At 47.5% G+C, this 21756-nt stretch overlaps 1 protein-coding gene across 4 annotated transcripts in view; it reads left to right on the top strand.

Moving 5' to 3' along the window:
* The window catches only part of SPINT1 (serine peptidase inhibitor, Kunitz type 1), a 30192-nt gene extending 9572 nt beyond the window's left edge, over positions 1 to 20620 (top strand). For 2 of the 4 annotated variants that reach the window (XM_074955685.1, XM_074955683.1), the window contains 9 exons: positions 6623 to 6774; positions 8277 to 8412; positions 9290 to 9460; positions 10148 to 10174; positions 12696 to 12821; positions 13758 to 13808; positions 15649 to 15819; positions 16796 to 16852; positions 18093 to 20619. In XM_074955685.1, the coding sequence (XP_074811786.1) occupies positions 6623 to 6774; positions 8277 to 8412; positions 9290 to 9460; positions 10148 to 10174; positions 12696 to 12821; positions 13758 to 13808; positions 15649 to 15819; positions 16796 to 16852; positions 18093 to 18289 (1088 nt within the window). In that variant the 3' untranslated portion in view covers positions 18290 to 20619. Of the gene's footprint in view, positions 1 to 6622; positions 6775 to 8276; positions 8413 to 9289; positions 9461 to 10147; positions 10175 to 12695; positions 12822 to 13757; positions 13809 to 15648; positions 15820 to 16795; positions 16853 to 18092 lie in introns of all 4 variants that reach the window. The other 2 variants (XM_074955684.1, XM_074955686.1) reach the window with 2 other exon arrangements.
* Positions 20621 to 21756: the final 1136 nt, after the last annotated feature.

Raw genomic sequence — 21756 nt, 5'->3', positions numbered from 1 at the left:
TGTCCTATCCTCAGAGGTTAAGAAAAAAAAAATTTTCTCCCTCCTCCTTGTAACACCCTTTTATGTACTTGAAAGCTATTATCATGTCCCTTCTCAGTCTTCTCTTCTCCAAACTGAACAAACCCAGTTTTTTCAATCTTCCCTCATAGGTCATGTTTTCTAGACCTTTAATAATTTTTGTTGCTCTCCTCTGGACTTTCTCCAATTTGTCCATATCTTTCCTGAAATGTGGCACCCAGAACTGGACACAATACAGTAGATGTGCTATATCTTGAATTTTTTTTCTTTTTCTTTTTAAGGAAGGCTTTTGACACAGTCCCACATGATGATGTTCTCATAAGCAAACTAGGGAAATGTGCTCTAGATGAAATTGCTACAATGGGGGTGAGACACTTCCCGGGGGTACGCAGCCTTGTGTGGCACCTTGATACCACCTGCCTTTACCGTGAGGAAGCCTTGTCTTTGCCTGCTGTGGGTCAGCGCCCCATCTCCACAGGCAATACAAGCACTCCCCACTAGGTCTCCCAGGCCCTGCTGTCACTTGACAGGTTAGCAATTAGCACATTCAGTCCCTGGTCCACTGGACCCTCCTACCATTCACAGATTCACTGCTTCCAAAGACACGGTACACCCCAGTTTACCAGTTCCACTTCAGAGCACCGCTCTGCTGGATACACAGCACTTGGATATGTTTACAGTGAAATCAAGTATAACAAACCAAATATTGCTCACCCAAAATGCTTGCAGCACTTTACAGCCAGGCTGGCTATGTCCCTTCTTTCATGAGACAAGCATGCTGTCATCTGGCCTCTGTGGTCAGGTTGCCAGGTGTCTTGTTTTTGACCTGAAAGTTTGGTTGAAAAGGGGAACCTGACAGTGTCTGGTCAGTACTACTGACCAGACACCAAAAGTCCGGTTACCTGAGTAACCGTCCGCAGTCAGCTTCTGCTCTACCGCCGGGAGAGTGGGAAGAGCAGCTGCTGCGGGAGCTGGAGGAGCTCTCAGGAACTGCCTGGCTCCAGCGGAGAGAGGTACTGGCGGCCAGCGCCTGGGGGGAGGGATCCTGAAGCTCACTGCCCAGGCCCCTCTCTCAGCCTCCTTTGTGCCTTGTCCCTGGAGTGCTGCCCCCATCCTGCCCCAGTTGCGCCTCCCTCCCCACCCCCAATTGTGGCTCTTCCTGCCCCAGTCACACACCCTAGAATGTGGCTCTCCCCTTGAACGTTCTGTCCTGGTCACCCCTCCACTCCTAGAACCCTGCTCAGCTGGCGGAGGGAGGGAGGCGGAGAGAGCAGTGGGTGATGGAGGGGAGACGCAGAACAGGGAGAGGGCCTGAGGGCCGGGGGGGGGGGGTGAGAGGGGGCGGGAAGGGGAAGAGGCAGGATGGGCCAGGGAGGTTCCAGCGCTCAGTGTCCGTTTTTCACAAATTAGAAAGTTGGCCACCCTATTCCTTGGTGAAGGACCCAGTGTGTCGCTTTGCACTCCAATAGACCAGAACAATCCTTTGTCTGTAGTGATAAACTGTTTCTTTAGTCCTGTAGATTTCTTCTCCTTTTACCTGTGGCTCTGTATGCAAATAGGCCTACATAGTGAGGCATAGGATACACAGATGGCCAGGCAGGAAGCTGTCTTTGTTGCGTTCTGCCTGAAAGGAACATTTTGGAGGTATGTCACCTCCTGCTGACCTTAGGCTTGCCAACTTTCTAATCGCACAAAACCAAACACCCCTGCCCCGCCCCTTCCCCGAGGCCCCATCCCTGCTTGTTCCATCCCCCCTCCCTCTGTCGCTTGCTCTCCCCCACCCTTAATCACTTTCACCAGGCTGGGGCAAGGGGTTTGGGTTTGGGAGGGGGTGAGGGCTCCGGCTGGGGGTGCGGGCTCTGGGGTTAGGCCGGGGATAAGGGGTTTGGGGTTCAGGAGAGGGCTCTGGGCTGGGGCAGGGGGTTGGGGTGTGTGAGGGGGTATGGGCTCTGGGCTTTGGGTGTGGGCTCCAGATGAGGCCAGAAATGAGGGGTTCAGGATGCAGAAGAGGGCTCTGGGTTGGGGCAGGGTATTGGGTTTGCTGGGGGGTGAGGGCTCCAGCTGGGATTACAGGCTCTGGGGTGGGGCTAGGATGAGGTGTGTGAGGGGCAGGAGGGGTCTCTGAGTTGGGGCCAAGGGGTTTGGAATGTGGGAGGGGGTGCAGGCTCCAGCTGGGTGGTGAGGGCTCTCTGGTGAGGCTGGGGACGAGGGGCTTGGGGTGCAGGAGGGGGCTCGGCACAGGTTTGGGGTGTGTGGGGGTGTGGGCTCTATATAATTAAATCTGTAGGAATTGACTCCCACACCTACATGCAGATCCACACCTCTAACATGCACTAACAAATATACTTCCACATTATTTAATATTACAATTGTTGTTTAGTGCCTACAGGCCCCAACTAAGATCAAGGCTCCAGGGTGGTAGGTGCTGGACATACAAGTAAAAAGAGAGTATAATGTAGCTAGACAAAGGTGGGGAGACATGTCTGATACATTGGCTCTTTGCAACTACTAGTCAACAACATTCACTTGTTAAAAGAAATAATAATTTCTTTTAGAGTTCCCTTCTTTTTTAAAAACTTGTTATGAATTGAATACACACATTTTATGTCGTCATTTTTGTGTGTGTGTGTGCAAGCCAGCAGAAGGAATAAAAGTCAGTTTGGCTGCAGATTTCATTCACACAGCAATACATGCCCCTCCCTACACAAAGACAGTCTCTTACACACACACACACATACATACATACAGTGCATGCATGCACACACTTGCCTACACAGAGACACTTTTTCATACTCTTTCTCAGGACCCTATAGGGGAGGCAGCACAGGAGTCCCATCAGGCGACAGAACCCTGAGTGGGGCAGTCTCGTTCTCCTCCCCTCCTCTCTAGCAGCCCCATTCCCAGCACTCGGAGACAGGGATACATTCCTCGAACTCCTGGGTGCCAGCGATGGGGTGACAGACTGCGGTTTGCCACAGGGCACGCGCCGCAGCTTGAGTCCAGCCACAGGAGGAACGCGAGGAGGAGAAGAGGGCTGGCAGCAGTGGGAGAGGTGCACGCCATGACCCCTCAACGGCTGCCTGCCTGAGCGCTTGTGAGTCACGCTAGTTCGTCCCCAAGGGGGCACTGGGTTTACAACTGGTTGCAAGACCGTGCTCAAAGGGTACTTGCCAGTGGTTCACTGTCATACTAGGACGGTGTATTTGTGGGGTCCACCCGAGGTCTATCCTGAGTCTGGTACTAGTCAATAGTTTCTTTAATGACTTGGATAATGGAGGGCAAAATATGCTTCTAAAATTTCTGGATGACACTAAGCTGGGAGGGTTCACAAGCACGTTGGAGGCAAGGATTAGAATTCAAAAGGACCTTGCCACATTGGAGAATTGGTCTGAAATGAGGAAGATGAAATTCAGTAAAGACAAGCACAATGTAGTATACTTAGGAAGGAAAAATCAAATGTACAGCTACAAAATGGGGAATAACTGAGTAGGTAGTAGTACTGCTGAAAAGGATTTACAAGTTAGAGTGAATCACAAATTGAATATAAGCCAACAAGATGATGCAGTTGTGATAAGGCTAATATTCTGGGGTGTATTAATGAGAATGTCCTATGTAATACAAGGAAGGTAGTTGTTCTTCTGTACTTGGCACTGGTGAGGCCTCAGCTGGAGTACTGTGTCCAGTTTTGGGTGTCACACTTTCAGAAACATGTGGACAAATTGGAGAGAGTCCAAAGGAGAGCAACAAAAATGATGAAAGGTTTAGAAAACATAATCTATGAGGAAAGGTTAAAAAACTGGGCATGTTTAGTCTTGAGAAAAGAAGATTGAGGGGGGACCTGATAAGTCTTCAAATATGTTACAAGCTGTAATAAAGAGGATGGAGATCAGTTGTTCTTCGTGTCCACTGAAGATAGGACAAAAAGTAATGGGCTTAATCTGCAGCAAGGGAGATTTAAGTTAGATATTAGGAAAAACATTCCAACTATAAGGATAGTTAAGTAGTGGAATAGGCTTCAAAGGGAGGCTTTGCATAAACTGTTTTAAAAAACCCCCCAAAGATGGGGATTCAAAACACCTGTCGGATGGGGTGCCCAAGGTACACTTGATCCTGCTTTAGCATAGGGGGATGGCACTAGCTGACCTCTTGAGGTGCCTTCCAGCCCTACACTTTTAGGAATTATTTTTATCAAAAATTCTGTGGAATAAAATGTAAAATCATTGCTGATGAAGATTGCAGGTGACCCAAAGACTGGAGTGGTAAATTTGATTACAGGGATGTGTCACTTATACAGAGTGCTCTGGATGGCTTTTGTACCCAGTTTTCTATCAAACGTTTTCATACAGCCAAATGTGAGGTCTTACATCTAGGAACATAGAATGTAAGCCATAATTACAGGATGTGAGGTTTGGCAAGCAGTGGCCATGGAAAGAACTTGAGTATCCACTGTAATTCTCTGGCTAAAGGGTTCATGTGATGCTTGGCTGTATAAACAGAATTGTTTAGTGGGGAGGTGATATAGAGTAGTAGTAGGGTCTCACAAAGCTACTAGAATACTTTGTCCAGTTTTTGTATCAACACTCTAAAGGATTTTGGGAGGGGGGAAATAGGAGGCAGCTCAGAGAAGAGCTGCAAAGAATTGTGGTCTGGAAAATGCATCTCACTATGAGAGACTTAAGGAGATTGATTCTATTTGGTTTATTGAAGAGAGGGCCAAGAGGTGAGTTGATCATGGCTTAGAAGTATTCACTCAGGAAGAAGATGCCTAATGCCAAAGGGCTATTTAATCTAGTAGGCAAAAGGCACAGCAAGATCCAATGGCTGGAACTCGAATCTAGAAAAACTCAAATTGAAAATAAGGTGTAAATTTTTAATAGTGAAGGTAATTAACCATTGGGATATTTGACAGGTTTCAGAATAGCCGCCGTGTTAGTCTGTATCCGCAAAAAGAACAGGAGTACTTGTGGCACCTTAGAGACTAACAAATTTATTTGAGCATAAGCTTTCGTGAGCTACAGCCCACTGCGTTGGATATGTAGAATGGAACATATAGTAAGAGATATACACATAGAGATAAGGTGGAAGTTGCCATACAAACTGTGAGAGGTTAATTAGTTAAGATGACTATTATCAGCAGGAGAAAAAAATAAACTGGTTAGTCTCTAAGGTGCCACAAGTACTCCTTTTCTTTTTTCTTTTTAGGAGAAAAAAACTTTTTTAGTGATAATCAAGATGGCCCATTTAGACAGTTGACAAGAAGGTGTGAGGATACTTAACTTAAGGAAATAGATTCAATATGTGTAATGACCCAGCCACTCCCAGTCTCTATTCAAACCCAAGTTAATGGTATCTAGTTTGCATATTAATTCAAGCTCAGCAGTTTCTCATTGGAGTCTGTTTCTGAAGCTTTTCTGTTGCAAAATTTCCACCCTTAAATCTTTTACTGAGTGGCCAGAGAGGTTGAAGTGTTATGATTCCTGATGTCAGATTTGTGTCCATTTATTCTTTTGCATAGAGACTGTTCTGTTTGGCCAATGTACATGGCAGAGGGGCATTGCTGGCACATGAAGGCATATATTACATTGGTAGATGTGCAGGTGAACGAGCCCCTGATGGCATGGCTAATGTGATTAGGTCCTTTGATGGTGTCACTTGAATAAATAAACCATTGGAATAGTTTACCAAGAGATTTGGTGTATTCTGAACCTCCCTCTATAGTAACCATTCATAGCACAGTATACAGCTTTCATAGCTGGATTATAAATCAAGAATGGATGACTTCTTAAAAGATGTGGTTGAATTTGAGTATAAATTATTGGGCTTGATGCAGAAATTATTGGGTGAAGTTTTATGGCCTGCATTCTGTTTTTACTGGCCTGTTCCCATGATGAGGATTTACTTTTGCGTCTTACATTTTCCAGAGTGACCTTTTGATCCAGATTGTGTTAGTGGTGTGAAGGGAGGGGTGTGGTCCATGGGATGGCATTTGAAGGTTGTGCAAGATTTTTTTTCAAGGGGGGGCTATTCTCCAGAGACGATATGAGTTTTGAATAGAAACATGGAATAAGTGAATTCTATCACTTCCCCCACAAAAGTGTCTCCTTAAGTTGGGTATTGGAGGGAATTAATTGGTAGAAAATGTTGAACTGATTCCTTGTCTAACGCCAACATTAAATGGTGTGGGGGGGGCGGTTGGGTTATGTAAAATTTGTGAGTGTTAGGAGTCCACAGCTGTAGGAACAAGATGTTCCCTTGTCACCTATACTTCTTCCTATAGGTAAAATCTCTAAGTAGTTGCAATTGGCTCAAAGAGACTGGCTGCAGTATGGATTACTGACCAGTCACATTTAATAATGGAGAAGATGGGTTAGGTAAGAGAAATAATTCTGCTCCAGACCCTTGAAACTGACCCGGCATTCCTCATGTGCCCCACTTCTCTGTTTCAGAGCGACTTGCTTACTAACATAGAATGATCAAACGTCTTCCTATTTCAGTGACTGGAACCCACATGTATTCAGTCTGGGGGAATCCCACCCTTTTCCTGGTTGAGACAAGACCCCAGTCCTTCTTCTTACCTAAGCCTTTTGTTGCCTTTCTTCTCCAGATGATAAGCCTCCCATAGCCCGTGCTGGGATGGACATGAAGGTGCAGCCTCAGGAGCCAGTGTTACTGAGAGGCACAGAGAGCTCAGATGACCATGGGATTGTCAGTTATGATTGGAAACTTCTGCTTGGTGACACCTCTGTGGTGGTGGAGGTAGGAGCGGAGCGAGTGCTGCTTTTCTCTCCCAAAGGCTCATGCTGTATACACCAAATATGTTGCAAGTGATCAATATCTTATGGGTCACCTTGTCCTTCCCTCTTCATGTTGTTGCAGCCAAGTGTCTGCTCTCTATCTCGCCCCTCTTTAAAGTGAGTTAAGGGCAGAGGAGTTGAGGGAAGAAGCTGGGCCACAATGACAGAGTTTCCTATCAATATCCTACCGTTTTCTGTCTCTTCTGCTCTCTCCCATGCATCTTCCATGCTTTATACTTCCCTGCTGTTGTCACTTGGTGGTGCTGTCATTGCTTAGTGAGCTAACCTTTCTCCTCTCCATCAGGAAACTCTTGCAGCACAGGAAGTCAAGAATCCAGCAAGTGCTCCTGGATCTTCATCCCCTGTGCATTTGGTCTGTTCTATTTTGGGGGGGGCGGGGAGGAGAGAGAATCATAGAATATCAGGGTTGGAAGGGACCTCAGGAGGTCATCTAGTCCAATCCCCTGCTCAAAGCAGGACCAATCCCCAACTAAATCATCCCAGCCAGGGCTTTGTCAAGCCTGACCTTAAAAACCAATAAAGAAGGAGATTCCACCACTTCCCTAGGTAACCCATTCCAGTGCTTCACCACTGGAATGTTGCGAGAGAGAGAAAAAACAGTATCTAAAGTGCTATAACCGTCTTTGCTTCTTAGTGCGTGTCTTTGAGCGAGGTGTCTGACCCATACTCTGGTTCTACTGTGCTCTGATTGCTAGCCTTCTCCTCCTCAAATGGGCTAGCTCGTATCCCTGTGGCCTGTCCCTAGAGTTCTGCTCCTGTTCTCATTGGGCTGTTCTCTGATTTCATCACTGTCTTGGATAGGTGCTTCTCCCTGTTCAAATCCTGCAATCCTTACGTGCCTGAAAGGCTACATGAGCTAATTAAAGCCAAGACTTAAAACCCATTGATGCCTGCTGTCAGATGGCATGGTGTACCCAGAGACTAGTAAGCAACAACAACACAGTTAGAATGCCTGTCACTGAGGCGTTCTTTACATAAGGTTTTATCATCCAGTTACAGATGGGGAAACTGAGGCACAAAGCTGCTAAGTGACTTTCTCAAAACTGCACAACAAATCAGTGGCAGAGTAAGGAATAGAACCCATGCCTCTTGACTCCTATCTGGCTGTAATATCTTCAGAGCCTATGGCACTACTAGGCTTATTGGCTAGTCCAAAGTGTAGTGCCCTAAAGACCACCAGTATCTAGATTGGTCATGCTAGGGTGCTGAGGATGTGGTGTTATCTACCTCCCTTAGCCCGCTTGGGCATGCGCAGCCAGAATCTAGCCCATAGTTGTAAAGAATCCCAAAGTGCTTTCAAGATGACAGTGGGTGGAAGCCTATTCCAGGTGTAGCTCAGCTGCTCTCCTCCTAATGCGACACACATGTGCACATACTCCCCTCTCCCCCACTGTTTGATATGCCAGCTCCTTCTCTGACTTTGTTTGTTTTGCTTTCTCGAAGAAAGGGGAAGATCAAGCTGAGATCTCCAACCTGCAGGAGGGGCAGTATGTCTTCCAGCTCACTGTCACAGACAGTGCTGGCCAGCAGGACTCCAGCAACATCACAATTATGGTCCTGACAGCTGAACAGACTGAAGGTGAGTCTACCCAGATAGACCTTTGAACTAGAATCTCCAGGGGTCCCACCTAAGATTGCTGCTCTAATAGGTTATCAGCAAGCTAAGTATGTTACCAGCACTCTTGTGGGAGATGGTGCATGGGAATACCGTATGTTGGGGGACTGGAGGCAGGACGACTGTATGAAGTTTCTCCAGATGAAAATTTAACCTACCACACCTAAACTTTATTAGTATAAGGCAGTGTTTCTGAAACTTGGGACATTGCTTGTGCAGGGAAAGCCCCTGGCGGGCCGGGCCGGGCCAGTTTGTTTACCTGCCGCGTCCGCAGGTTCGGCCGATCACGGCTCCCACTGGCCACAGTTTGCTGCTGCAGGCCAATGGGGGCTGTGGGAAGCGGCGTCCGGTACGTCCCTCATGCCTGGTAATCAAGATGTTCAGAGTTCTGCGTCAATGAGGCAGTGTGAGTTCTTGGTGGCCATTTGGCAGCAATGCCTTAAGCAGAGGTGTCCTCCCTCCATCCCAGTACCATGGTAAATAGACTTCCATAGAATGCAGACAAGAAAATATTTTTTAGAAGGAACGTCCTTGGACTGAGCTCAAGATATGTGTAGCCTTTGGGAGAACTCTTCCCCCTCCTCCCCCCCGCCCTCCCACAAGCCACCAGTGCCTGCTCCTGCCCTCCCTTTGTGACTACAAAGATGGGACAATTGGTGTCAGATTAGCTAGTGCTTGATCCTGCCCTTGCAGTACGCTGCAGTCATTGCTGCTGATCCAGCTCACCTCCTGATATTTCAGCAAGGCCAAGCATCCATACTCCAGCTGTGGAGTTGAAGTAAAACGAGCTCTGGCCTTGCATGCAGACTTTTTGCATTGGAGTACCTTTCTTACATTCCAGAGTTCTGCTTGGCTCCTAGTAAGGTGGGTCGGTGCCGTGGGTCCTTTCCCCGCTGGTTCTACAATCCAGCGTCTCAGCAATGTGAGAGATTCACCTTTGGGGGCTGCAAGGCCAACAAGAATAACTACGTACGGGAGGAAGAGTGTAAACTTGCCTGCAAGAATGTTCAAGGTGAGTCCATCTAGAGCAGAAACCCCTGGGTCAGTGTGGTCTCATGGTTCCATTGATTGGCATATACTTGGTATTTAGTTTGAAGTTTCTGTCTACTCAGCGTTACTCACCATGGCGTGAAAGAAGTTCATTCAAGGCCTGGTGTTTACTACACTTCTGTGGCCACAGACTTGCTTTCAAAATCCTTTTCGTGCTACCTATAAATGTAGCCACAGAACAAGGTGTCTTGCCATGGAGGTACCAGAAATTCCTCTCTTTCCCATGAAATTCAGCTTTCTCCTTACACCCTTTAGCCGTAGCACAGCTGAGCCTTTAAGAGCCAATCAGCAAAGTCTGCGATGTGACGAATTCATGGGGCCTTTGTCAGGCCACTGTGTTTCATATTGAGCCTTAAGGTGAGGGCAGAGGAACGGAGACAAGAAAGACAATTTGGAATAGCTTGACTGGCTTAGGAGGGGTAAGGTGGGAGGGACTTCAGAGCAGTCAGTACTTTTCCCACCTCCCTTCCCCACACAGGATATAGCTCTCCTGGAAAATGCAATATTGGATTCTGGTAAACAATCAAAATGTTTGTCCTAGGTAGCTGTTGTGCTAGGGTAGCCTTGGTTATTGTGAGAGGCATAGAGACCGTATAGAACAGACTCTGATTCACCAAAATAATGTAGCTTTTTTATGTCTTTTCTGCAGGCTCTTTTGGAACGCGGGCCAAGCCAGGTAGGCTTCTCATACCTCTCTGTCTAATGTGCAGTGTGTTCCAGTAAGTGTGAATGAGAAAGGTGGGTGTCGAGGCTAAAATCTAAGTTCTGTAGCTTTATAGCTAGCACTCTGCACTTCCAAGTCATGAAAGAGGAAGCTTGTTCGCTCCCTGGGGAAAGGAGGCACTTTGTTTCATTCCCCACTGACTTCCTTGGACCAAGTTCGGAATGGCACTGATGGACTCTGAAGTGAGTACTATCCAGGCTTCCCATGCCCCAGCAAGCTCACAGGGAGGCACAAGCCCTTCACGACATATCTGGGTGCCAGGAGGTGGGGGTTTTCTGGTGAACACTGTTCCCCCCCCACCCCAAAAAACCCATAATCTTTCATAGAATATCAGGGTTGGAAGGGACCTCAGGAGGTCATCTAGTCCAACCCCCTGCTCAAAGCAGGACCAATCCCCAACTAAATCATCCCAGCCAGGGCTTTGTCAAGCCTGACCTTAAAAATATCTAAGGAAGGAGATTCCACCACCTCCCTAGGTAACGCATTCCAGTGTTTCACCACCCTCCTAGTGAAAAAGTTTTTCCTAATATCCAACATAAACCTCCCCCACTGCAACTTGAGACCATTACTCCTTGTTCTGTCATCTCCTACCACTGAGAACAGTCTAGATCCATCCTCTTTGGAACCCCCTTTCAGGTAGTTGAAAGCAGCTATCAAATCCCCCCTCATTCTTCTCTTCCGTAGACTAAACAATCCCAGTTCCTTCAGCCTCTCCTCATAAGTCATGTGTTCCAGTCCCCTAATCATTTTTGTTGCCCTCCGCTGGACTCTTTCCAATTTTTCCACATCCTTCTTGTAGTGTGGGGCCCAAAACTGGACACAGTACTCCAGGTGAGGCCTCACCAATGTCGAATAGAGGGGAACGATCACGTCCCTTGATCTGCTGGCAATGCTCCTACATATATATCCCAAAATGCCATTAGCCTTCTTGGCAACAAGGGCACACTGTTGACTCCTCTCCAGCTTCTTGTCCACTGTAACCCCTAGGTCCTTTTCTGCAGAACTGCTGCCTAGCCATTCGGCCCCTAGTCTGTAGCGGTGCACGGGATTCTTCCGTCCTAAGTGCAGGACTCTGCACTTGTCCTTGTTGAACCTCATCAGATTTCTTTTGGCCCAATCCTCTAATTTGTCTAGGTCCCTCTGTATCCTATCCCTACCCTCCAGTTTAGTGTCATCTGCAGACTTGCTGAGGGTGCAATCCACACCATCCTCCAGATCATTTATGAAGATATTGAACAAAACCGGCCCGAGGACCGACCCTTGGGGCACTCCACTTGATACCGACTGCCAACTAGACATGGAGCCATTGATCACTACCCGTTAAGCCCACAATCTAGTCAGCTTTCTATTCACCTTATAGTCCATTCATCCAGCCCATACTTCTTTAACTTGCTGGCAAGAATACTGTGGGAGACCATGTCAAAAGCTTTGCTAAAGTCAAGGAACAACACGTCCACTGCTTTCCCCTCATCCACAGAGCCCGTTATCTCATCATAGAAGGCAATTAGATTAGTCAGGCATGACTTGCCCTTGGTGAATCCATGCTGACTGTTCCTGATCACTTTCCTCTCCTCTAAGTGCTTCAGAATTGATTCCTTGAGGACCTGCTCCATGATTTTTCCAGGGACTGAGGTGAGGCTGACTGGCCTGTAGTTCCCAGGATCCTCCTCCTTCCCTTTTTTAAAGATGGGCACTACATTAGCCTTTTTCCAGTCATCCGGGACCTCCCCCGATCGCCATGAGTTTTCAAAGATAATGGCCAATGGCTCTGCAATCACATCCGCCAACTCCTTTAGCACTCTCGGATGCAGCGCATCCGGCCCCATGGACATGTGCTCGTCCAGCTTTTCTAAATGGTCCCGAACCACTTCTTTCTCCACAGAGGGCTGGTCACCTCCTCCCCATGCTGTGCTGCCCAGTGCAGTAGTCTGGGAGCTGACCTTGTTCATGAAGACAGAGGCAAAAAAAGCATTGAGTACATTAGCTTTTTCCACATCCTCTGTCACTAGGTTGCCTCCCTCATTCACTAAGGGGCCCACACTTTTTCCTTGAATTTCTTCTTGTTGCTAACATACCTGAAGAAACCCTTCTTGTTACTCTTCACATCTCTTGCTAGCTGCAACTCCAGGTGTGATTTGGCCTTCCTGATTTCACTCCTGTATGCTCGAGCAATATTTTTATACTCTTCCCTGGTCATTTGTCCAATCTTCCACTTCTTGTAAGCTTCGTTTTTGTGTTTAAGATCAGCAAGGATTTCACTGTTAAGCCAAGCTGGTCGCCTGCCATATTTACTATTCTTTCTACACATCGGGATGGTTTGTCCCTGTAACCTCAATAAGGATTCTTTAAAATACAGCCAGTTCTCCTGGACTCCTTTTCCCCCTCATGTTATTCTCCCAGGGGATCCTGCCCATCAGTTCCCTGAGGGAGGCAAAGTCTGCTTTTTCTGAAGTCCAGCTTCTTTCTATTACAGTGTGCAATGGGAACTGTGAGTCCTTTCACTTCAAATGCAGAGATGGCTGCTGCATTGATGGTTTCCTGGAATGTGATGAAACTTCAGATTGTGCAGATGGATCAGATGAGGCGTATTGTGAGACGTGTAAGTACTTGGAGTCTGGGTCCAAAACTTTCCAACTTTAGTGTCTGAAGATGGATACATCTTACTGTAGCCATAGTACTCTGGTCTCCTAACCCAGTTGTATCCCTCACACGTAAGCATCTTCAGAGCACTGCCCTGTCACTAGCATTTGAGAGTCCTAACACTGCTGATCACGCTGTTCTTGACTCTCCCTTACTTCCTGGATTCTTCCTCCACTTTCTCTCCCCTCTGGAGTCTACCCTTCTGTCTGTGACCCACAGGGTTCTGTCCTTTTCTCCCCCTGTATCTTATCCCTGAGTGACCTTAGCTGGTCTCATGGTTTCATGTACCACCTCCAAATACTTTTTGCCACCCCGACGTCTTGCAGTCTCTTAAACATTACAAGGATGTCCTGCTAACAGCTTGCACCTGACATGGCAAAACACTGAACTCCTTAACCTCCCTCTCGCTTCTGTGTCATGACAGATAATTCCTGGGATCCTTTCTGTTTTCTCATCCTACAGCATGTATATATTCTGTGATTCCCCTCTCTCTTGAGCATCACAAACCAGTATTAATTTTAAAAGTCTAGAGTGACATGACTTTTTTCCCCTCACTTCTCTTGGGAGGTTATTCCACCGTCAAATACATCTTGCTGTCAGGGAGTATTTCCTGATAAGGAGCCTAAACTTTCCCTTCCTTAATTTCATCCCATTATTATTAGTCACACTTCCATACCTAATTCCTTTTCCACCTTGATTTTTTAAAAATATTTGTGGACCTGGATTTATAGCTTCTTTCCCTGCCTTATGTATGATACTAGCAGAAGGGAGAAGAAAGTATTTAGGAAGTGTCCCACAAAGACCTCTCTCTTCACATACCTTGGGATGGGTGGAGGAGTTTCATACTGAGCTGGGGACTGTACGTTTCTATCCTATGAGCTGTTTCTTTTTGCAGATGCACTTGCGTTCAATAAACTACGGAAAATCAATGTTACGACCGAGCAGGGTATGTGTGTTACAAATCCTGAAAGGCTACTTTAGCCTTCTTCCATGTATTTTCCCAGTGCATAGTGGGAAATTGCCTATCCCAGAAAAGGACTCTTGCCTAGCATAAGCCAGTCAGTGCCTGACTGATCCCATTGACACTGGGTCTAAAAGCATTTCCTGAATCGATTTCAGCACTGTTTGTTTGCCTGAATAGTATAGAGGAGGCATAACCAGAGTAAAACCTCTTCACCACGGTAAGTAGCGCCGTGCTCCTCCAGGGAGCTCCTCCCACACCCATCCCCCCATGCAGTAAGTTGCATGACACTCACTGCATCAGTCTGTCTAAACTTGGGGGGATGAATTGCTCCAGTCAACATTGCAAGGATTTGAGTGTGATTCTAATGCCATACCTGATGCCTAGACCACACTCCAATGCCTTCTGGGGAGATTTATGGACAGATGGCAGTTCTGCTTGGCAGTGTCCTGTTTATTAAGTGAACTTTGAACACTTGGGCAGTCAGGCACTGGTGTAATATTAGACGGATGAGAACCTCAGGATTAACTCTGGACTCTACGCCACCCTCTCTCTGTTTGTTTTAACCTACCAATGACAGCTGTTGGCCTCGTTAGCTCTCACTCATTGCAGTGATTGCTGGAGTGATCTCCCTGCTCTGTGGGGAGGGGAGAATTTCCCTTCTTTTAAGCCTCCATGCTTAGGGCTTGTCTACATAGGGAAGTGATCTCCGAATAAGGTAGGGTGTGAATTTAACATGCTAGAGTTATTCGGTGGAGTAGCTATTGCAGTCGGTTCCTCTTGTAGACAAGCCCTTACTGGGGGGACGCTGATCTCTCTTCTGATGGGAACAGCATTATCCTCTTCCAGCCTCTGCTAAAATGCCCTAATTGGTTACATCCTCCTCCCCCCCCCCCCCCATGCACTCTTGGGGCTGTGAGGGTGATTGTTGCCAGTGTGCCTGCAATTGGTTGGCAGTTATATCAATTGGATGTTGATAGTCTTTGCTAACTCTAGGAAATAGGTGCCACAAAGTGGCTTGGAGACTGAACAGTGGCACACGGGGCACTAGAGGAGTTATGAAGCATGGACACTGTAAATGTGCTGGTTGAGCCCTGTCACGGAGTCCCCAGGCAATGCTCTGCAACTGCTCCCTATGAAGCCAGTCTGGTGAAGTCTCCTCTGTGTGAGCAGACTGTCTCCAGGCAAAAAGCTCACACGACTTCCACCTTCCTAGGTCTGACCTCGGAGCATTCAGCATCCTCTGCCCCTCCGTGCGCTTCCCACAGCAAGTCCGCCCAGGTTGGGTCCCGGGGAAGCCAGAGGGTCCTGCAGCCCAACTTCACAGTCAGACGTGACTCTTAGCCAGCCAGTAAAACAGAGGTTTATTAGATGACAGGAACACGGCCTAAAGCAGAGCTTGTAGGTACAGAGAACAGGACCCCTCAGCTGGGTCCGTTTTGGAGAGCGAGACAACCAAGTCTGCGTCTGCACTTCACTCCACATCCCCAGCCAGCCCAAACTGACTCACCCTCCAGACCCTCCTCCTCTGGGCTTTGTCCCTTTCCTGGGCCAGGAGGTCACCTGATTCCTTTGTTCTCCAACCCTTTAGCTATTACCTTGTGGGGGGGGGGGGAGGGCCCAGGCCATCAGTTGCCAGGAGATGGGAATGTCGGCCATTTATGTACACTGGCCCTTTGCACTGCAACAATTACACCCCTTATCTCACCACCTAGAGACTTAAGAAATGCATAGGGGAAACTGAGGCACCCCTACAGTATTCAGAGGAAATATTAAGAACTGTCCCCCTTCGTCACAAGCCCGAACACCTCTCTTGCTTTGCCAGGTCACTGTGTGGATTTACCAGACACTGGGCTGTGCCAAGAGAGCATCCCCCGCTGGTACTATAACCCATTCACCGAGAAATGTGACCGCTTCACCTATGGGGGCTGTGAAGGCAACCGAAATAACTTTGAGGAGGAAGAAGAGTGTCTGAAATCATGTGCAGGCATCACAAGTAAGCAACAGGGCTGTGGGGTGAGGGGGCCAGCATCTCTACCACAGTGAAACCCTCCAAGCTAAATTCCCTGGCTCCAAATAGGCTGGAGCTCTGCAGAGCATGAGATGGAGCATTGCTTTCTAACCCTGGCCTCTCTCCACAAAGCTCCTCATTCTGTCTGATTGCTCGTGCAGAGCACCCAGAAAATAACACTCTGCAGTACAACCTCCAAAAGGCCACCCTACTTTTCTTGGGAGTTTCTTGAGCTCCGTTACTGCTGTGAACTGGAGGAGCATTTTGGGTATTGATGTGCAAGGCATTGGCTCTTGGCTGTCCAGCCACAGAGAATTCCAATAGTTCTTGACACTGGAGTGAGATGGCCCAGTTTAGGGGCCGCAGGTATCTGTTTTGCCCTCTTCAGGGTCATCACATTGATACAACAATGGAGGAGGCAAAACTGGATATTTGGTGGTGGGGAGACACATGCCCCCAAACCTGTAGGTCCTCTCTGTAGGGACTGCTGACTCAGATGTGCTAAAACATGCATCTAGAAACCAGTTTTACATCATCTAGTGCAGATTGTGTCTTGTCTGAGTGGGAGGGGAGGGGGTCCCAAAGAAGGGATTCCACTAAGCTGTGTATGTAAGGAAGTGGAGAGACTCCTGCTCTGATGCTTTCTCTGAAGTGTTGCGTGGATCAATACCATCCTTCACTGGCCTGCCCCAAGAGCATATTTTCCCCCATTGGGGCTGTCAGAAGGGAGACTCTCCCCTCCCCAGATTCCTGTATTTGTAGAGAAAGAGAGAAGCCAGAATTAAAGAAATGGACAATAATGCCCTGGCTGAGTTGAGGGTGTGCTGGAAGGGAATTCTCTGGTGGTTAATTCCAGGTATGCAGTTTGACTCCAGCATGAAAGTGTCCTGGGAGGCTGGTGCCTCATCCCATTGTTCCCAGCTCTCTCATGAGACTGTGTTTTTGTTTTTTCCCTGCGCAGAGGCAGATGTGATTGGCCAGAGATGGGGAGCATATGGGACCCAGCAAGCTGGCTTGAGTAAGTAAGAATTCTACTCAAGTGACATGTTTGTCATGATCTCTCCTTCCCTCTCTCATGGAATGTATTGCACTTCATTATCGGGGGGGGGGGGGTGCGGGGAGGGAACATCACATCTAACTTCAGGAAGTAATGTGGTCTTCATGGGACAAGGGAAATGGATCTGTGGGACTCCTTCTCCTCTCTCACTCCTGTGTGACTCGGTTGACCTCTGTAGTTACTCCTAATTCACCCTAATATAAGCGAGACGAGAATTGAGCCCTATAATCTGTAGGCATCAAAGAACAGCGGGAAGACACTCTCCTCTCATAGCCAGTCTGGCATGTCCCCCACTGACCTGGATAGCTGAGGATAGGCTTGATACAGGTGGGTATTTGAATAATGTTGGTTGACATGGGAGCAGGGTTGTAAAGCTCCTACCTACAATTGCAATGGGCCTGAAGTTAATGATCTTAAACATACAACGCTCACATTTTAACGTGAGTTGCCCATTCATCCCAAACCTGTGTTGAGAGTTTCTCCCAGAGCAAACCGCTCCTGAGATGATTCTTCTCCATTCCCAATGTCTCAGAGACTCAACCTTCCTCTCAGATTTGCCCCGGTCCTCTCAAATGCACCACACTTATATGACTTCAGTGCTGGTGACAGGCGCCTGATTAACATCACTGGTGCTGGGGATAAGGTTGTGTGTTTAATACGGATGTCCAACCTCCAAGTAGCTGAACAGCCTTCAGATGATGATAACTTTGAGAATTAAGTTGACCAGATGAAACGGACAAAATATCGGGAAACACGGGGGAAGCGCACACACGCGCGCGCGCACACACACACACACACCGGCCAAAGCTGCAATATCGGGATAAATGGCGTCCTGACCGTGCATTGGTTGGGGCGTGGGACAAAGAACTAAAAATCGGGACGGTCCCGATTTTATTGGGACGTCTGATCACCCTATTGAGAACTGACTCGAGTGGAACTTGAACCATGACCTGGAAGTGAAAGGCTCTGTATATCCTTACCAGCCCCTTGAGCCATCCAGTCATGGTCTTTCTTCATCTCCATCCACCGCTGAGCTAAACATCCTGCTGTCCAGTCACTAGTCCTTGTTGACTGCTGATACCATCTCCTTTGCCAGCACCAGGTGGTGACCCAGCTGTGTACCTCTTGCTCTTTTCTGCCTGTTAATGCCACTACAGAAGTAGCGGAGCAGCCCTTCTAACTGTGTGTGTCCCCCTTACAGGTGCTTTTGAGGTGGCTATTACAGTTCTCCTTTGTATCTGTATAATGGTAGTCCTGGTCATCATTGGCTACTTCTTCCTGAAGAATAGAAAGAGGAACAGCCGGCGACGCCAGCCTACCACTGCTACCAACTCAACCCTCTCCACCACAGAGGATACTGAGCACCTGGTTTACAACAGTACAACCAAACCCATCTGATCCAAGCACTTCCCTCTGATCAGGCACAGTTCCATGTACTGTTTGTGTTAGAAACAATAGCCTATGCCTGAAGGACTCTTCACCTCCTTTTCTATTAGAAGATGTTTGTAGCGTGGCAGTAGATACTAGCCATGTCCCAAGTGCTTGTGGTTGCTCTTGAAGCTGAAAGTATGGGGAAGGATTTTAGTTCACCTCTTGACTTTTTCCCCTTCCCCATTTTGAGCAATCCAGTCACAGCTCTGAATGGTTCTGTGCCTGCCACTCTAAGCGAGAGTGGCAGAAGGATCTGCTGAAGGGGCTGTGGTTTGACTTTTATGTGGCATTAATTTTTCTGCAGGCCCACCAGAGCCAGCTATTTTTTTTTTTTTTCTGTGACATGTAAATCTGCCCACTTTGGGTCTATCCAACCACCTCCTCATATTCACCGGTCCCCAAACCACCTTCCCTAGGTAGTTCTGTCCCAACGCCAAACTTGGGGATCTCCGTGAGAATTTGTCTGGGCTTGCATGCTTCATGTGACTGTCTCAGTCAGTGCTGTGAACTATGTGCCAGTCTTTCAAATGATCTCTCTTCTATGACAGGAAAGACAGGGTTGTCTACATTTTGATTGCTGTTTGAGTTTTGAACAGATATTACAGAAATGTGCAACTAATATCTCCCCAAACACATTGCAGTAAGAGTTTTACATGCACCCTTCTTTGTTGCACCCTTCCACGTGTCTGTTTTTCAGGATGACAGTCTGGTCTCTAAACACTCTTTGCAAATGTGCATATTCTTACTCAAAGTGAATGGAAGGATATGTCCCTAGTTTTCTAGCTAGTCTTAGGGGGAGATGGAAAGAGTGGCCTCTCCACCCTTGCAGGTTCAGCCAGTACCCTTGCTTCAGCTGTGCTGAACTAGCGCCACCTGTTGGTTGCTCATGGTAAGTTCTGCCACAGGGAAGGGGCCAATCAGCACAGCGTGGGAACAAGGTAGTATCCTGGCAAAAGGACCCTGGTTGGCTTTTTGGAGGAAGAGGACATGTATGGAGAAATGAGCAGCTTCCCACCCATGCTCCAAAGATGGATAGAGGTGAAATGGAGGGAGGGAGGGTGAGCAAGCATGTTGGTCCATTTTCTCATGTCCCAAACCACAGAGTGTAATAGCCCCAGCTCTGGTGAAACTGCTCACAGGCCTCTGGATTTGCCCTGGTGATGGCCTGGCTCTGCTGTTGGGGACGGATGTCTGGAGCAGCTCAATGTGGTTAGCTTGTAACTTTTTTTGTAAATGTTCCTTTATTTAACATTTTGAGGCTGAGAATCTCACGCAGTGCCAGAGTGCCCCTCTGCTGATCAACATACCTGAGAGAGCCCCGATTCGGGGCTGTGCAGAGGAAAGTGAACCTCCCTGGTTCTCTTACTCAGCCACTTTTTCTCCCATCCCTATTTTGACTGGAACAAAATGAGCCCAGCTGCTAGCATTGAAGTCTAGCACCAGCTACGTGAGGCTCTGAGAACTTACCCAGACACTAGTCCCTGTACTCACTCACGTTCTTGTTGAGTAGCTAAGTACAAAGTCCCAACTCCAGGCAGAGACTAAGCCCTTTACTCTGCACTCCTGCTTCTCTCAATGACAGTGATGGGGCCTCTCACCCCAGCCATGCACCTAATAGTCCAGGCTACTCTTGCTTTTAGAATGGAACCCAACTCTCTCTAGTTGGGTGAGGAGTTGTCTGTGAAATGCTTCTGAAGCAATGCTGGTTAATACTGGGATTAGAGCCTGGACTCCCCATGTCCGCTGCTTTGGAAATATCCACTATGAAGTGATAACCTGGATCATTTTCTTTTATGACTTTTAAAAATGTTAAATGTATGTACAGATCTTTTTTTTTTTTTTTTTAAACGTTTGGACACAAGTGTGTGGGACCCGTCCCCAGAGGGTTGTGGCTGTGGTGGGCTGGCACTAGTGGACGTCCTGGGGAAGGTTATGAAGTGATTATAATCTCTTCTTGAATGGAGTGACGCTCGGACTCCTCGGGTGTGAGTCCAGCAGAACTGTCTCTCTTTTGGGAGGATGATGACTGCCCCCAAGCTGCTGGTGCTCCGATTGCAGGCTTGATACCCACAATTGCCCCCTGAAGGGATGGCAAAGGGCATGTAGACACCTGCCTGAGCACCTGCCCATTGCCAGGCTCTCATGTTTTTCTGGTCTGCCTTGCATCATCTCCTCCACACCCAGCCTCCTGTGCTTTTCTACAACCCCCCAGGCCTGTGTAAGAATCCTTAACTCATGATTTTGCTCCCTCTGTAAATGCAGATTTTAATAAAATGTTGTTCGTCTTTATCTGGCTTGAGAGAAGTGTCTGAGGAATGTTGTCCTCCTGTCAGTGAGGAGTCTTCCCTCAGCACCAGCATCCCCGCTCAGGTTGTAGTGGCTTGGGGGATAGGGCTGAAGTGGCTCTGTGGTATCTGCCTCAGGGAGGGGAATGAGCCCACACTGTTGGGGTGGGGGGAGTTGTTAAGCACAAAATACTATAGTGATGAATGCAGCAGAAATGCTTGATTACATAGATAATGACTAAGTCTGAGGCATTCTGGGAATGGGATCACTTCCCATTAACACACAGGGAGGAAGGGAAGGGTGTAGCCTGAAACTGGGCTTTCAGCTAGTCAGACTGGTTTTGGGTCTTTGAAACCAAACACAAACACGCTCTTCTTTTCCCATGTGTAGTTCTTTCTCTACCTTGGGGCTGCTGATCAGTCAGCCACTGTCATGGAAATTTTGCTTATATCCCTGATGGATGTGTGTGAAAACCAGGATAACCCTCCCCCACCTCCTCACACATTGATCTCCTTAGGCTCTAAAGGTTAAGTAACTCCACAGCCAGGAAATGTGTTTTGCATGGCGCAGTTCAGTAGACTGCACTAATTACCAAATGTTTCCTGCTAGTCTGCTCCACTTCTAAGAGCTCTGTGTAAGCCGAAACTTCTCTCTCTTGCCAACAGATTTAAGAATTTTATTAAGATGATAAAATAAAAAGAAAACGATACAGAGTTAAAGCATAGAAGTGTCTTGTTATCAGGGAATAACGTACAGATTATCAAGGGGTGCAACATTTGGTTTAGGATCGGATGCTGTAAGGAGTACATAATCTTCAATATCCCCAACTGGGGGTAAAAGGTTAACGGGTCAAAGTACAGACATTGAGATATGAGGGTATGTTGCTCATATAATGGCTATGTTCAGGTGTGGAATATAATGAGTGTGGATGATGAGGATGGATTTACCCTCATTTGATGAGATTTAATGTTCAGCGAGTTTATGGTTCCAGTTAATATGGTCCAATGGAAAAAGTCTCTCAGTCCCTTTATTACCTCACCCACCTTGTCTCTCCAATTCTTCTTTGTTCAGTTTCAATCTATTTTTCCTACTGTTCATCTCCGCACCCCCCGCCCGCCCGCCCCAGACCACCCTAAACAACTCCTCTT

Source organism: Natator depressus, chromosome 6 (genome assembly GCF_965152275.1).
Source record: "Natator depressus isolate rNatDep1 chromosome 6, rNatDep2.hap1, whole genome shotgun sequence".
NCBI classification, from domain to species: Eukaryota; Metazoa; Chordata; order Testudines; family Cheloniidae; genus Natator; species Natator depressus.
This window is presented reverse-complemented; position numbering and strand designations above follow the sequence as displayed.